The 12634-nt window shown below is 57.2% G+C and overlaps 6 protein-coding genes across 6 annotated transcripts; 3 read left to right on the forward strand and 3 right to left on the reverse strand.

Moving 5' to 3' along the window:
* Window positions 1–1182: 1182 nt before the first annotated feature.
* CHGG_07885 (uncharacterized protein) lies at window positions 1183–2526 on the reverse strand (the record flags this gene model as incomplete). The annotated part of the gene is made up of 1 exon (XM_001225540.1): window positions 1183–2526. The coding sequence occupies one exon, from the start codon at window positions 2524–2526 to the stop codon at window positions 1183–1185; it is 1344 nt and encodes a 447-aa protein (XP_001225541.1).
* Window positions 2527–3344: 818 nt separating this feature from the next.
* On the forward strand, window positions 3345–4372 carry CHGG_07886 (uncharacterized protein; the record flags this gene model as incomplete). The annotated part of the gene is made up of 4 exons (XM_001225541.1): window positions 3345–3618; window positions 3727–3808; window positions 3885–4191; window positions 4283–4372. The coding sequence occupies 4 exons, from the start codon at window positions 3345–3347 to the stop codon at window positions 4370–4372; spliced, it is 753 nt and encodes a 250-aa protein (XP_001225542.1).
* A 416-nt stretch (window positions 4373–4788) lies between these two features.
* CHGG_07887 (uncharacterized protein) lies at window positions 4789–5911 on the reverse strand (the record flags this gene model as incomplete). The annotated part of the gene is made up of 2 exons (XM_001225542.1): window positions 4789–5239; window positions 5292–5911. The coding sequence occupies 2 exons, from the start codon at window positions 5909–5911 to the stop codon at window positions 4789–4791; spliced, it is 1071 nt and encodes a 356-aa protein (XP_001225543.1).
* Window positions 5912–7946: 2035 nt separating this feature from the next.
* On the forward strand, window positions 7947–9628 carry CHGG_07888 (uncharacterized protein; the record flags this gene model as incomplete). Its single annotated transcript, XM_001225543.1, has 4 exons — window positions 7947–8177; window positions 8241–8270; window positions 9082–9246; window positions 9302–9628. The coding sequence occupies 4 exons, from the start codon at window positions 7947–7949 to the stop codon at window positions 9626–9628; spliced, it is 753 nt and encodes a 250-aa protein (XP_001225544.1).
* A 490-nt stretch (window positions 9629–10118) lies between these two features.
* Window positions 10119–10688, forward strand: CHGG_07889 (uncharacterized protein; the record flags this gene model as incomplete). The annotated part of the gene is made up of 1 exon (XM_001225544.1): window positions 10119–10688. One exon carries the CDS (start codon window positions 10119–10121, stop codon window positions 10686–10688), a length of 570 nt encoding a protein of 189 aa, XP_001225545.1.
* Window positions 10689–11626: 938 nt separating this feature from the next.
* CHGG_07890 (uncharacterized protein) lies at window positions 11627–12554 on the reverse strand (the record flags this gene model as incomplete). Its single annotated transcript, XM_001225545.1, has 2 exons — window positions 11627–12118; window positions 12192–12554. The coding sequence occupies 2 exons, from the start codon at window positions 12552–12554 to the stop codon at window positions 11627–11629; spliced, it is 855 nt and encodes a 284-aa protein (XP_001225546.1).
* Window positions 12555–12634: the final 80 nt, after the last annotated feature.

Below are 12634 nucleotides of genomic sequence, written 5' to 3' on the forward strand. Positions count from 1 at the left end.
GCTCTCAGCGAACAGCGAGCCGCCTGGCGGGCAGGGGTCTAGGCGTTCTCCAACAGCAGCCGCAACAGCGGGGAGTCACGGGATATGCCGCCCGAACAGAACCGGCCAGGCTCAGCCAGGGCACCTCCCACTTTCTTGCCGCTGCTCCGTGCCTGCTTCACAAAAATTCACTCAAGCTGCCTAAAGTACCAGGTACAGTACTTTCTACCTTCGTATGACGTTAGGGATTTCCGGGTTTTGCTGTTACGAATTCCTGCTCGTGTAAGGTGGATGCTCCCAAACCATCAAATAGGTGCAATGCCCGGCAGATTGGTTACCCCAGGCGCCAAGGTGCAGGCCAGGCTGAACTTTCCGAGAGCCAGGGGCTGACCAGGGCCAATCGTTCATCATTCAAATTCGACCTTTCTCTTGCTTTATCCTGTGTTGGAGAGGGCATTGACAGTTGCAATGGTTGGCCATCACAGCCTCTCCCCCCCAAAAAAACCAAATTCGGCTATGTCCCGCCGATTCCGGGAAGAACGGTTGGGGTCCTTGTGCTGCGGCGTCTAGAACACGTTTCGGCTTACAAACCCACCCACCTGCCCTGTTTGGAGAGCAGTTGTCGTACCACTGGGAAACAGAAAGGTTAACCCGAAACGACACTAGGCGGAGTATACGGGATGCTTTGGACACCATTCACTTTCATTCTGTCACCGTATGCTATGAAATTACTCGAACTCAATGTAAAGGTCTATAAACTGCCGATGATAGCCCGGATGCCGGTGCACCCGGCGGCCGCCTGGCCAACAAACATCGAGGCCTGGTGGGTGGCTAATTCAGGGGTACGAAGGCGCATTGTAACAGTTGTCTGTCTCCATGTGCGAGTCAGGCTTGTCTCGAGGTTGGTATACAGGGCGGTACGAGTGTGTAAATACCATTATGCTTTCTTTATCTTGACAGACCACTAAGAGTGATATTACAATGGCGAAAGTGGCCAACGGCCCTCGAAGAACAACATACACTGTAGTAGCATATGTATCTATGCGAGCTGCGTGCCATCCGGCAACGCCATCCTCGCCCGCTACAGCCCCGATAGCATATATATACATATCTGTCAAACAACGCTCCTATTCTCCCAAAATACATATATAAAGAAAGAAAAAAGGGCAGAAAACCAATAAGTAAACACACCCACCCACTTCCCTACGGCAACCACCCCCCCACGCACCCCCTCTCCGCGTACTCCCTCAACATGCGCTGCCGCTTCTGCTTCGCCGCCAGCGCCTCGCCCACAATCTCGAGCTCGCGCGGCCCGTAGTCGGGCTCGTCGGGCGCGTGACGGTCGCGCAGCAGCAGCACGCGGTTGACGCGCGCCGCCCGCCGCTTGCGCTCGTCTTCGTTCTCGATTTGTTGGGTTGTGATGGAGGGCGTGACTTGTTCGCCGGCGGCGTTGAAAAGGTAGGTTGGAAGTTGAGGGGTGGTGGTTTTGGTGGTGGTGGGTTTGGGGGGGGGAGTGGTGTTGCGCGGGCCGTCGCCGACGTGCCAGCGGATAGGGAGGAGGTGGGCGGTGTCGATGTGGCTGGCGAAGGATTCGCGCGAGTGGAGGGGTGTGCACGTGCAGGAGGCCCATCGACAGGGGAGGGTGATGGTGTGGTTTTGTTGCTGTGCGACGGGCGATGGGGATAGTGAGGTTGAGGAGGAGCGGGATGGTCGGCCGTGGACAACTAGTAGATGCCTACGCAGGGTTTCGACGTTCTGCAGCTCTGCCGGGCAGTCTTCCCACTCGCAGCGGAAGGCGACAAAATGCGGGTTAAGCTTGAGGTAGAGCTGACGCGCGGTGGGAGCGGGTTTTCGGCCTGGGCGGCCCCTCGGTTTTTGTTCGCCGGCCGGCTTCTTCGGTTTCGGCTGTGGTGTTGCCGACCCTGGTGGCAGCCCTGACCGCATTGCCGCATATGATCCATGCCCCCGTCTCCAACCAACTGGCCGGCCTCGCTTTTTGGGCTGAGGAGTGATATCAGGCAATTTGAAGGGAGCGGGAGCGGGAGCAACGGAAGGCTGCGTGTTAGGAGGGCCGACTTGCGCCTTTGCCGTCGGTTGTTGGTGGTGTACAACTGGATTGGGCACAATATCCGAAGTAATCAGGTTGGGTTCGTCGCTGAAGTCGTCCGCTAGTTCCTCTGCCGGTGCCGTGAGAGGGACTCGCCTAGGGCTGGAGTGAAGGACGACTTCCACCTTTGGCAACGTTCCGGCGGCGGATGCTCCTGGAAAGGGCTGCTGATGTTTGGGTTTCAAATCTTGGTGTTGCCCCGGGTTTTGTTTTGGGTCAGAACGAGGTAGGCTGACTAGTAGGTCGGCTGCCATATGGTCTTCTTTTTCAGCATCCCCCCGTTCTTGTTCAACGATCTGCTCGTCCCCTCCCCCCCCTTCCTCATACCCATACTCATATTCATCCGAGCCATATTCGGATGGTGATTTTAATGTTGCACCAAGAGAATTGAGGTTGGTGCTCGTTTCCTCCTCTAAATCCCAGTCCGGATCGTAAGGCATTTCATCCAAAAACCACTTAAGAGGAATCCCTCCAAGAGGTCGGCTAGGTTAACCAAGTTGATGAGATGACCGGTCGCAACCGTCGATAAAATGACGGTTATATACAGTCCAAGCCCGGCAACTTGATGTTAAAACAAAAATAACAACAGAGAACTCATTATACGGGCGAATTTTGATTCAACCCATAAGCTATGATGGTTGTCGAACAAGGGCGCCTCGACGCGATTAAGCTGACGTTTCGTGGTTTTGACAAGTATCGTGTATGCTCTGTAACTTACAAGAGAACTCAAGCCAAACCGCACAGGCCACACCATACCTAACCTTCATGTAACCCTAACCCTATGTAGGTTAGCATATATCACGCCTTGTTTGCTTCAACAACTCCGACACTTCCTTCCTTCTACAAGGAAAAGGAAATCATTGGGGAAAGAGAGATGTGTTGAGACTAATTGCCGACCTAGGCTATGGAGATATGGTATCAGTGGTTCAGTAATCCTCGATTAAAGTCCGGGAGGACAAGAAGACATTATTAATCACATTCGCGAATCGAGTCGCACCCGGAGCTCAGGTGCAAGGCGGGGTTACCAATTGCGTGAAGTCGTCATTGAAATCACCATCTCGGAGACTTAGCACCTCATTCTAAGGATAAGCTCCTTCTCAGAAGAGGCACATATAACACACCGCCGTCCACCTTCCACAAGTTCACTTCTTCTCACACCCAGCTCATCAAAGATCAAACACCAACACATCCATCCACCCTTTTACTACACACCCACCCTACTACTACCTTACCCAGAACAAACCCCAGAAAAACAGCCATGGCCGTATCGAAGTCCTTCTACGCAATCGTAGCCGGCGTCGGCGCAGGCACGGGCCGCTCCGTCGCCTTGCGCTTCGCCCAGGCCTACCCTGTTGTGCTGCTAGCCCGCAACCCGGCGAATTACGAAGACATCGTCTCAGAGATCGAGCAGCAAGGCGGCGAGGCGCTGGGCATCAGCGCGGATACCTCAGACCAGGCAGCAATCACATCCGCGTTTGCGAAGATCAAGACCGAGTTTGAGGGGCGCGGGTTGGGGCTGGCTGCTGCTGTTTGTAAGTGTTTTGTTCTGGCTGGGTCATGTGTGTTGGGGGTTGGTGGAGTGGCCGACTGTGGTTACCAAGAAGTGAAGTAGTGGGATGCTGATATGGTTGGGGATTCAGACAATGTCGGCGGCGGATTCGCAGTCAAGCCCTTCCTCGAGTTGACGGCATCCGACCTCGACGCCGGCCTCGACAGCAATGCGTATGTACACGCCACACCCCTTTCCCACTCAACCCCCCCAAAACAAACACCCCCCCACCTAACCCAACCCCAACAGACGCGGCCTCTTCCACTTCGCGCAAGCCACCCTCCCCTCCCTCCTCGCCTCGGTCCCGACGTCCCCACACCCACCAACGCTCCTCGTGACGGGGGCGACGGCGTCGGTGCGGGGGTCGCCGCGGTTCGCGGCGTTCGCGGCCGGCAAGTTCGCGGGGCGGGCGCTGGGCCAGAGCCTGGCGCGCGAGTTCGGGCCCCGTGGTGTCCATGTGGCTCATGTGATTGTGGACGGCGTGATTGATATCCCGAGGACGAAGGGGTATAACGTAAATGAGGGGAAGGAGGATGGGAAGATTAGTCCGGATGCGGTGAGATTTTTCCTAGTTCTTTTCTTTCCTCCACCTTTTTGGGGTGTTTGGTTTTGAGGTGGTGTTCTGTTGCTGACTTGGCTTGGCCTAGATTGCCGACAGCTACTGGCATTTGCATACGCAGCATCGCTCGAGCTTCACGCAGGAGCTGGATCTGAGACCGTATGTTGAGAAGTTTTGAAGGGTGGTGCAGAATAAGCCAACCTAGGAGGATGCGTTAGTGAGTTGGGGCAGAACAGAACAGGAGACGTCTTCGAGAGCAATTGGGCGCAATGGACGAACGCTCGTGGTTGGTAAAGCATGCGGAGGGAGGGCTCGGGCTAGCTGAGCCCTGATATCGAGATATATTTGGCCGCCAATCCTATATAATCGATTCATCCAGCCTGCGCCTGTGACCTTGGGAACTGATCAAGTTGTTGTAGCCTTGCTCGATCCGGGCACGCCTTCCTATGGGTCAATCTGAGCTGTCCCATAGGCGCAGACGTCCGGAGCGGCGCGGCCGACGCCGGATGCCGGTGGAGGGGGAGCGCTCTGTGGGCTCGCTTCCCTCGTCCGGCCGCGCGGCGTCGTGGTTTGGTCGTTGTGTACAACGCTATTTCAAGTGTTGGGCACTTCTTCCGGCTCTGCCGCCTCCACTGGCTCGCCGTTCGGCTCATTGCTCGGGGGTGGAAGGCCGTGCATAGCAGCAACCCGTTCCGCCTCTTTCTTCTCCCTGAGCGCTTCAGTCTCCTGCCGTAGCCTCTCGAGATTCCACGCGCCGTCGTCTTCGTCCTCCGATTCGTCGTCGTCTTCTCCGCGCCAGTTGCCGCTCTCGAACATGGCACGGCCAGTCGCCTCCTTGGCCTTCCGCAGTGCTTCCTCGGCCGCCTTCTTGTCCATACGCTCCTTCTTCCACTTGGCGAACGACTCGGGATTCACCGGCGTGAGGGTCCCGGTGAGCTTGTGCCTCTCCGACTCGAGGAACTCCTCGATGGTCAGGGTCTTCAGTGGTGACTTGTCCATCAGGGCCTTCTCTGCCGCCCTCTGTTCCTTTGTCTTCAGCACGAAACTAAGGGGTGGTTAGCTTATTCTACCATAAACACACGCCCTCCCATACGTACCCAGGTGGAAGAGCATGCTTGTACATGCATTTGTCGCCGCCATTGGGACAAATCCAGAACCATCCATATTTGCCGTCCTCGATGGCCTGGATGAAGAACTTGCACACCTTGTCCGTTGTTGTGCGCTGGTTGCCTTTCTTGGACAGGACGACGGACCGAAGCTTGTCCTCGTCCCAGTCGGCCGACGTCTCCTGCTTCTTGGACTCCTCCTCCTCGGCTCTGGCGTCCTGGTAGAGGTTGATCTTTTCGACCTTGCGCTCGACGTCGAGGTTGTGGGCGAATTTGCACTTCTTTCCCTTCTCGCAATTTCCTTTTTTGTAGAAAATGCAGACGACTGTCTTTGGGTCTACGCCAAAAGGCACCTTTTGAATCTGGGCGGGCTTGTTGAGGAGCGCATCTGTCTCCCGCTTGGCTTCCTCGGCTGCCTTCTTCTCGCGCTCACGAGCGGCCTTCTCGGCTTCCTTGCGCTTCTGGGCAGCACCGCTGCTGGCTTCGAGTTGGGCGATCGTCTTTTTGGCCGCACCACCTTTCTTATTCTTCATGCCGAAGGTCTTGTCTTCGACCAATTTCTTGGCATCGACCTTCTTGCCGCCGCCCTTTTCGGCTTTTTTGGGAGCCATGGTGGGCTAAATTACAGATTTGGCGGGACGAGGAATGGTATCGTGGTATTGGCAGTGTTCGTGGACCTCGTCGAAGAAGGAAGTGGTTTGTAGGGTGGTGGTTGTCAAGTTTTTGCGCCGAAGGCAAACCCGCAGTTTCCAGGCGGGGATCCCCACGAAGACTGTTGAGCGGAGAGTCTTGAATGGCCTCCAATCCCAGTTTGTGCCCCACGTTGCCGTCTCCAGCCCTGACGTGTGAGCCTGCCTGCCAGTGAGGGTGTGAGGCGAATGGCGCCACGTGACCCACACCTGAACCCTGGCCTGGGGCCGGGGGTACCTCGAGTTTGCCCAAATGCGCCAAGCCATGGGTGGGACATTGCCTGCCGGATGTTTCGCGACGCTCTGGAAAGCTGGCCAGATCCAAGCCATCCAAAGCGCGCCATTCTCGAGACGACACCGGCCACAGAACAGCAGCAGACGAGCGAGGTACGACCCTGATTCCCACTCGGTTTTGCGCCATTTTGTAAAACTAATTGTACCTCCAGGAGTCAATTCCGCCCTTCAACCCTCAACTCTCTAGCGCTCGACCGGCCGGCGTCCACCCGTTTCCACCATGATCACAGACACAGAGCTCTACCGCCTGGCCATTGTCCTCGGCTCGGCGGCGATGGTGCTTATCATTCTTTACCACTTTTTCGAAGTCAACTCTGGCGAGGAAGAGAGCAGCACATTGAAGTCAAAGAAGGCAGCACCGCAAACCACACCCGCGTCAACCAAAACGAAATAGACGGCGTGTTGGAATTGGGTGTACGATACGACGATAGAGGGTACGAATCGTTTTCCAATCCGAGACTTTTCACGGCCAATCAGCGCATACCGGCGCATAGGATCTTTGCGCACCGCTTGGGATTGTCAATACGGCGGGCAGAGTCTGTGGTGCGACGCAGGAAAGACAATGTTTGTTAGGGCTGCGACGACATGGCAGGCCGGATGATGGAAGGGTTATATTCGGAAAACCGGCGGTTTAGGCGTCCTCGGTTTCTGCGCCGTTGCTGCATTGGTGATGGGCTCAATGGGTTTTTGCAAGCGAGCCAAGCTCTTGCCACAGGATATGGGTTGTCTCTATCCCATCCCGAGGCGATGCGGCCCGGTTTTCAAGACAAAGAGCTGGTGGTGGATGACACGGTTCCTCGATCAACCTGCTTCCAGAATAATAATTCCGTATTTTGTCAGGGTGACCCTCTTTGTAAAGCAGCGCGTTTTGCGCATGGTTAGCCATTCGCAATCGCAGTGACATGTCTATACGTCTACTTCCGTAGACAGCACGCCTTCCGATTGCAGATGATCATTCGCAGCTGTTTTACCGCCACGTACCTCTTGTGCTCGTTGCCGACATAGTACATAAAGGTATGCACGATGTGGTGAGTTGGCAGAAACATCGCATCGTTAGTCTGTTTGCTGGCAAACCAGGCTGTTCAATATTCAGCCCTAACCCTGGCTGCCTGGAAGGGACCTCATCGGGTGTGGAGCCCATGGTTGTTCTGAGCTCTGGCGCCTTGTCCAAATGTGGTGGTCGGTCATGTGATCCTCGCTTCGCCCCCTTGATCTGATCAGCTCGAGGTCAGGCTCTCAAGCCAAGTCTGCGCTCAAATTCTCGCGCGACTCGCTCCCGCTCCTTGTTGCTTCCCACTCTTACACCCTTCATCAGCGACTTCATCGACCCAGCGCATTTATCATCCTGCTCACTTCTTCTTGGGATTGCATCACCTGTTGCTCGCCTGAATACTTCAGTCAACCGACAACAAACAATCAGTCACTTCTCGTTTTTCTTTTGCCACCTAATTACGCCAGCGCGACTTGACGCGACGTGCACCAGCAAAGAAAGACCAAGCAATTCGGCCATCGCCCGATCCGCTTCTGCCATTCAACCACCCAGCGAAACTCATCGCCTTTTCGCATCGCGCATCTCTACCAGTTAGAACGCTGCGCACGCCTCTCAATCATCCATCAAAACCCACATCTATCAAGTTCCTCGCTCTCGCTCACGATCGCAATCATGTCCGGCAAGCTCGACCAGACTCTTGATGAGATCCTCACCAGCCAACGGCGCAACCAGCAAGGTCGTCGCCGCTCAACTCGCCGCACAGCTGGCACCACCCGGCCTGCTCCCGCTGCTCCGGCCGGTGGCATTCAAAAGAGCACCAAGCCCGCTCGCGGCGCAAACAAGCCCACTCCCACTCGGGCCGGCGGCGTGACCGGCGAGAGCAAAATCATGGTCAGCAACCTTGTAAGTCGATTCCAACAAAATATGCACCAGGTATGGGAGTAGGTAGCTAATGTTTCTCGCTAGCCCAAGGATGTTTCCGAGGCCCAAATTAAGGTATGTTATTACCAGCGAGGCCATTAAACGCTTCGAACTCTTTGTCGGCGCACATCTGGCGCGGCATATTCTATCAGCATCTTGTCCTCGTGGACAATAGGGTGGTCATTCCCTCCAACCCCAACGCTTGAAAGCGACTGTCATGATGCCTCAGTTCCTTCCGATGCGCAGATCGGGCACCACCTCCTGCGTCATCATGGTGGCTATCAGGCCCCTGGAAGTTGAGCGAGCTCGCGTCTAGCTGCGACCTCATCATCGGGCAGCCTGGCAAGCTCCCGTGATTGAGAATCTGCGCGGACAATCAGGGCGACGGCGATATATCAGACAGCGCTCAGCTGGGTGTTATGATCGCATCTCGCCTGGCTGGTCACTAGGTTGATGATCATGCGATTCAGCGAGCTTAGCAGTGAGCAAATGGCGCGGGTCTTGTTATCTCCCCTTCTTGGCCGGGCGGCGGCATGGAGGCTGAGTCTTACATGGCCGTAGCGGTCCTCGAAATCTCGGTCGTGTAGCGGGGGTGGGATAATCCCAGGTGTGGGTTACGTTTGCCTGGTCGGACCACGTTCGCCCTGTCTCGAACGCGGAGTCAATCGAACGGTTTCAGCAGAGGTCGGAAGTGTCTTGTTCGCTTTCTGACCGAGGGAGGCTACGTTTGGGGGGTCGGCTCACTGCTCTGCTCGCTGGTTTGGTTGCCTATCCCTAGGACGCCTACACGACGGAACGGCTCGATGATCTGTGGACCTATTTTTTCGGAAACGGATGCTCGGACTCACAATTTTAGTTGACGCTAACCAAGGATTCCCTTCGATAGGAGTACTTTGTCCAATCAGTCGGCCAGGTCAAGAAAGTCGAGATTTCATACGGACCCGGTGGCGTCAGCCGTGGCATCGCGCACGTCTCGTTCCAACAGGCGGACGGCGCCAGCAAGGCTTTCGCCACCCTAAACGGTCTGCTCATTGACAGCAAGCCTGTCAAGGTAGGACTGATCTGCCCTGGTTAATATGTGAAAGTAGTGACTAACGCTCTTCGAGGTCGAGGTTGTCGTTGCCTCTGCGGACCTTATCCCGCAGCCCAAGTCGCTCGCCCAGCGCATCGCGCAACCCAAGGCCCAGCCCAAGTCCGCTGCGGCTGTCAAGAAGAACGCAACCGCTGGCAAGGGCAATGCCGCCGCCAGCAAGGGTGCCAAGAAGACAGCGCGGGGCGGCCGCAGCAATCGCGTGGTTAAGAAGACGGTCGAGGAGCTCGACTCGGAGATGGCCGATTATTTTGTCGGCGGCAACACAGACAACAACGCCAATGCTGCTGCTCCTCCCGCCGCCGCTGGTGGTGACGCCGCGATGGAGGAGGATGTTCTTTGAGCTACGACCTGGCTCTATTTACTAATACTATGACGCATTTCTTCTTTTTCCTTTTCAATGATGGGCTGTGTTAGAAGAGAATCAATTGACGAGAACTCTGACGTTACGCCCAAGTGCTCGAATTGAATGCCCCATAACCCTCCTGTGTAACCTAATGCTGGGTGGATGTTATAATTATACTGTGTACCGAAGGGCGCATCGTATTGAATGACAGGGGCCCAGAAACACCCTCGCTGCTCAGCTCCCAGCAGCCTCGCCCCACATCAGCCTCACAGCGCCCCTCACCCCCAAAATTTCAGAACCGAAACCCCAAACAGGCCGAGCTGCTAAACAAAGCTCCTAACCCACGAACAACTTAGGAAGGACATCGGCCACCTTTCCTAAACGCCCCTTACCAAACGAGGGATAATAATTTTTGACCTAGCATATATGGTGTGGGGGGGCATAACGAAACTAAATTAAATTGAACTAAGCGAAAAAACAAGCGACAATGGCATCCAGCCAACACGTCCTCCTCTCCCCCGCCGAGCTTGCCTACCTGCACGCCTCGCTCTCGCTGGCCCCGCCTATCCGTCCGGACGGCCGCTCCCCGACTCAGTTTCGCCCGCTCGTTGCCGAGACGGGCATCTTACCCGGCACCAATGGCAGCGCAAGGATATGCTTCGCCGACGGCACCGAGGCGATTGTTGGTGTCAAGGCCGAGGTCGAGAGGACTGCACAACGACCTGGGGAGGATACTGTCTTTTTTGAGGAGGGCGGTGCGGGGAGCGATGATGTTGACGAGGAAGGAGAAACGAGAGAGGGCGTGGATAAGAGGAAGGGAGACGCCTCATGGGTGGAGATGACGGTTGAGATCCCCGGGCTGAGGGATGACGATTCGGGGACCGCCTTCCTGTCAGCCATGCTGAGCGAGGCGCTGCTTGCCGACGGGGAGTTTGCGAAGCGGCTGTGGATAAACCGACGTTTTCACTGGAAGCTATATCTCGATGTACGTCCTGCCCTGTCCTGTCTTGCACCGCCCACCCTTCCCTACCTTACCCTACCCCCAACGGACTCCTAACGCGCTGACCAACATCACCAGATCATCCTCATCTCCCCGCCGCTCTCCTACCCCCTCCCGCTCCTCTCTCTCACATCCCACCTCGCCCTCCTCTCTACCCGCCTCCCGCGCCTCAAGTCCGAGGGTGACGAAGACCCCTTCTTCGACGACGACTGGGCCGTCGCCCCCCACCTCTACCCGCGCACCGCCGCCACCACAACCCGCCCGCCAATAACTCTCCTCGTCATGGCCGTCGGCAACAACATCATCTTCGATCCCTCCAAGGAAGAGCTCACCGTCGCCGACGTCGCCCTCGCCGTGTCCGTCACCAGCGCCCCATCCCCCTCCTCCCTCTCAAAACCCCACACAACCGACGCCGAAGCAGCAGCAGAAGCAGAAGCAGAAACAGACCCCGAAACAGGGCGAAACCTCCGCCTACTCTCCATCCGCACCATCGACCCGCCGTCGCGACTCACGCCGCCGGGGGTCGCCAACGCGGTCAATGCCGCCTATGGCGTGGCGGGGACGCCCAAGACACTGGATGCGCAGACCACGGCCGAGACCGAGGCCGTCGAGGGCGTGTGGAAGGCGCCCCGCGGGGGGGCGAAGAGGGCTGTGCTCGCGGCGCTGGTGCAGAAGGTGTTGGAAAGGGGGGGCGTTGTGGATGAGGTGCTGGATGCGTTGGAGGCGGTGGAGTTGGGGTGATTGGGGGTTGTTTGGGGAGGGGGGTAGGGGGAATGTGGGGGTGTGTGTTGTGAGTTGGGGGGAGAGTGGGTGGGTGGGTGGCATAGGGACTGTTGTCTTGTCATGGACATGATGCTTTTGTTTTCCCGTCCATCCATCCATCCATCCATCCATCCATCCATCCGCCCCGCCGTCCGTTTACATCTACGCCGGCCTTTTAATGTATTGTACAATCCATCCCATGTATGGCTACAAAGTCGAGCTATCCAGCCCAATCAAAAGATACCCATCCACCCCTTCTTCGCCTTCTCTACTACCGCCTGCCTCTCCTTCTCCGACAACCGCCTCACGTCATGCTCCCCATCCTTCTTAGCCCCACTACTCTCCGCAGCAGCAGCAGCAGCAGCAGCAGCCACCACTCCCTCCCCCCCACCACGACCGCCCTCCACCGCAACATCCGCAGCATCCGCACCCTCATCTGACCGAATCCTCGCCATCGGCTGATTAAACAGGCCCATCTCATCCGGCAGGCCATGCGCCTTGCGGTACGCCGCGCGCTTGGCCACGTCGTCGACGTTGCGCCGCCGCTTCTCGTTGATGCGCGCCGTCTTGTGCGCCTCGTGCAGCCGCACCACCTCGATCACCATGCGTGTCGACGCGAGCGGCTGCCGTAGGAAGTCGGACCGGGAGGGCAGCATGTCGGCGAAGGGTGAGGTCTTTTGGAAGGATAGTGTGAAGGTGAAGATGGCGAGCGTGGTTAGGGTGCCCTGTTGTGGGGGTGGTTAGTTGGCAATGGTGGGCAGTGGGGGGGAGGGAGGGATGAGGAAGGAAACAACGTACGACGGTGATGACGACGTGGATCCAGCGGTTGTGCAGGATCCGGTGGGCCATCGTGTGCTCTGGTGGTGCCATCCCCGGGTAGTCCCTCACGGCCTGCGCTGAAGCTTCTTCATAGCTGAGCTCCCCGCCGTAATGACGAGGCGGGGTATTCTTGGGGAGACGGGCGCCGTGGGAGGGGGGGTTGAAGCGTTCTGGCTTGGCGAGCACTCGCCCTCCGGGAGGGGGATTCGGTTTGGTGCTGGCGAGCCGGAGGAAGATGCGGCCCGGGGCGGAAGCGGAGGTCGGGATCGGGGCTGCCCGGCGCCAGATCAGGCCGGACTGGGGGAGGAGGAAGCGGGGGATGGAGGTTGTTGTGGATGCCATCGTTGCTGTGTCTGCCTTTGCTTGTCGGGTTCGGGCGAGACTCGGGCGAGATCCGCACGGGGTGGACGCCGCCAGGAGGA

The sequence above is a fragment of the Chaetomium globosum genome, genomic scaffold (assembly GCF_000143365.1).
Source record: "Chaetomium globosum CBS 148.51 scaffold_5 genomic scaffold, whole genome shotgun sequence".
Classification (NCBI taxonomy): domain Eukaryota; kingdom Fungi; phylum Ascomycota; class Sordariomycetes; order Sordariales; family Chaetomiaceae; genus Chaetomium; species Chaetomium globosum.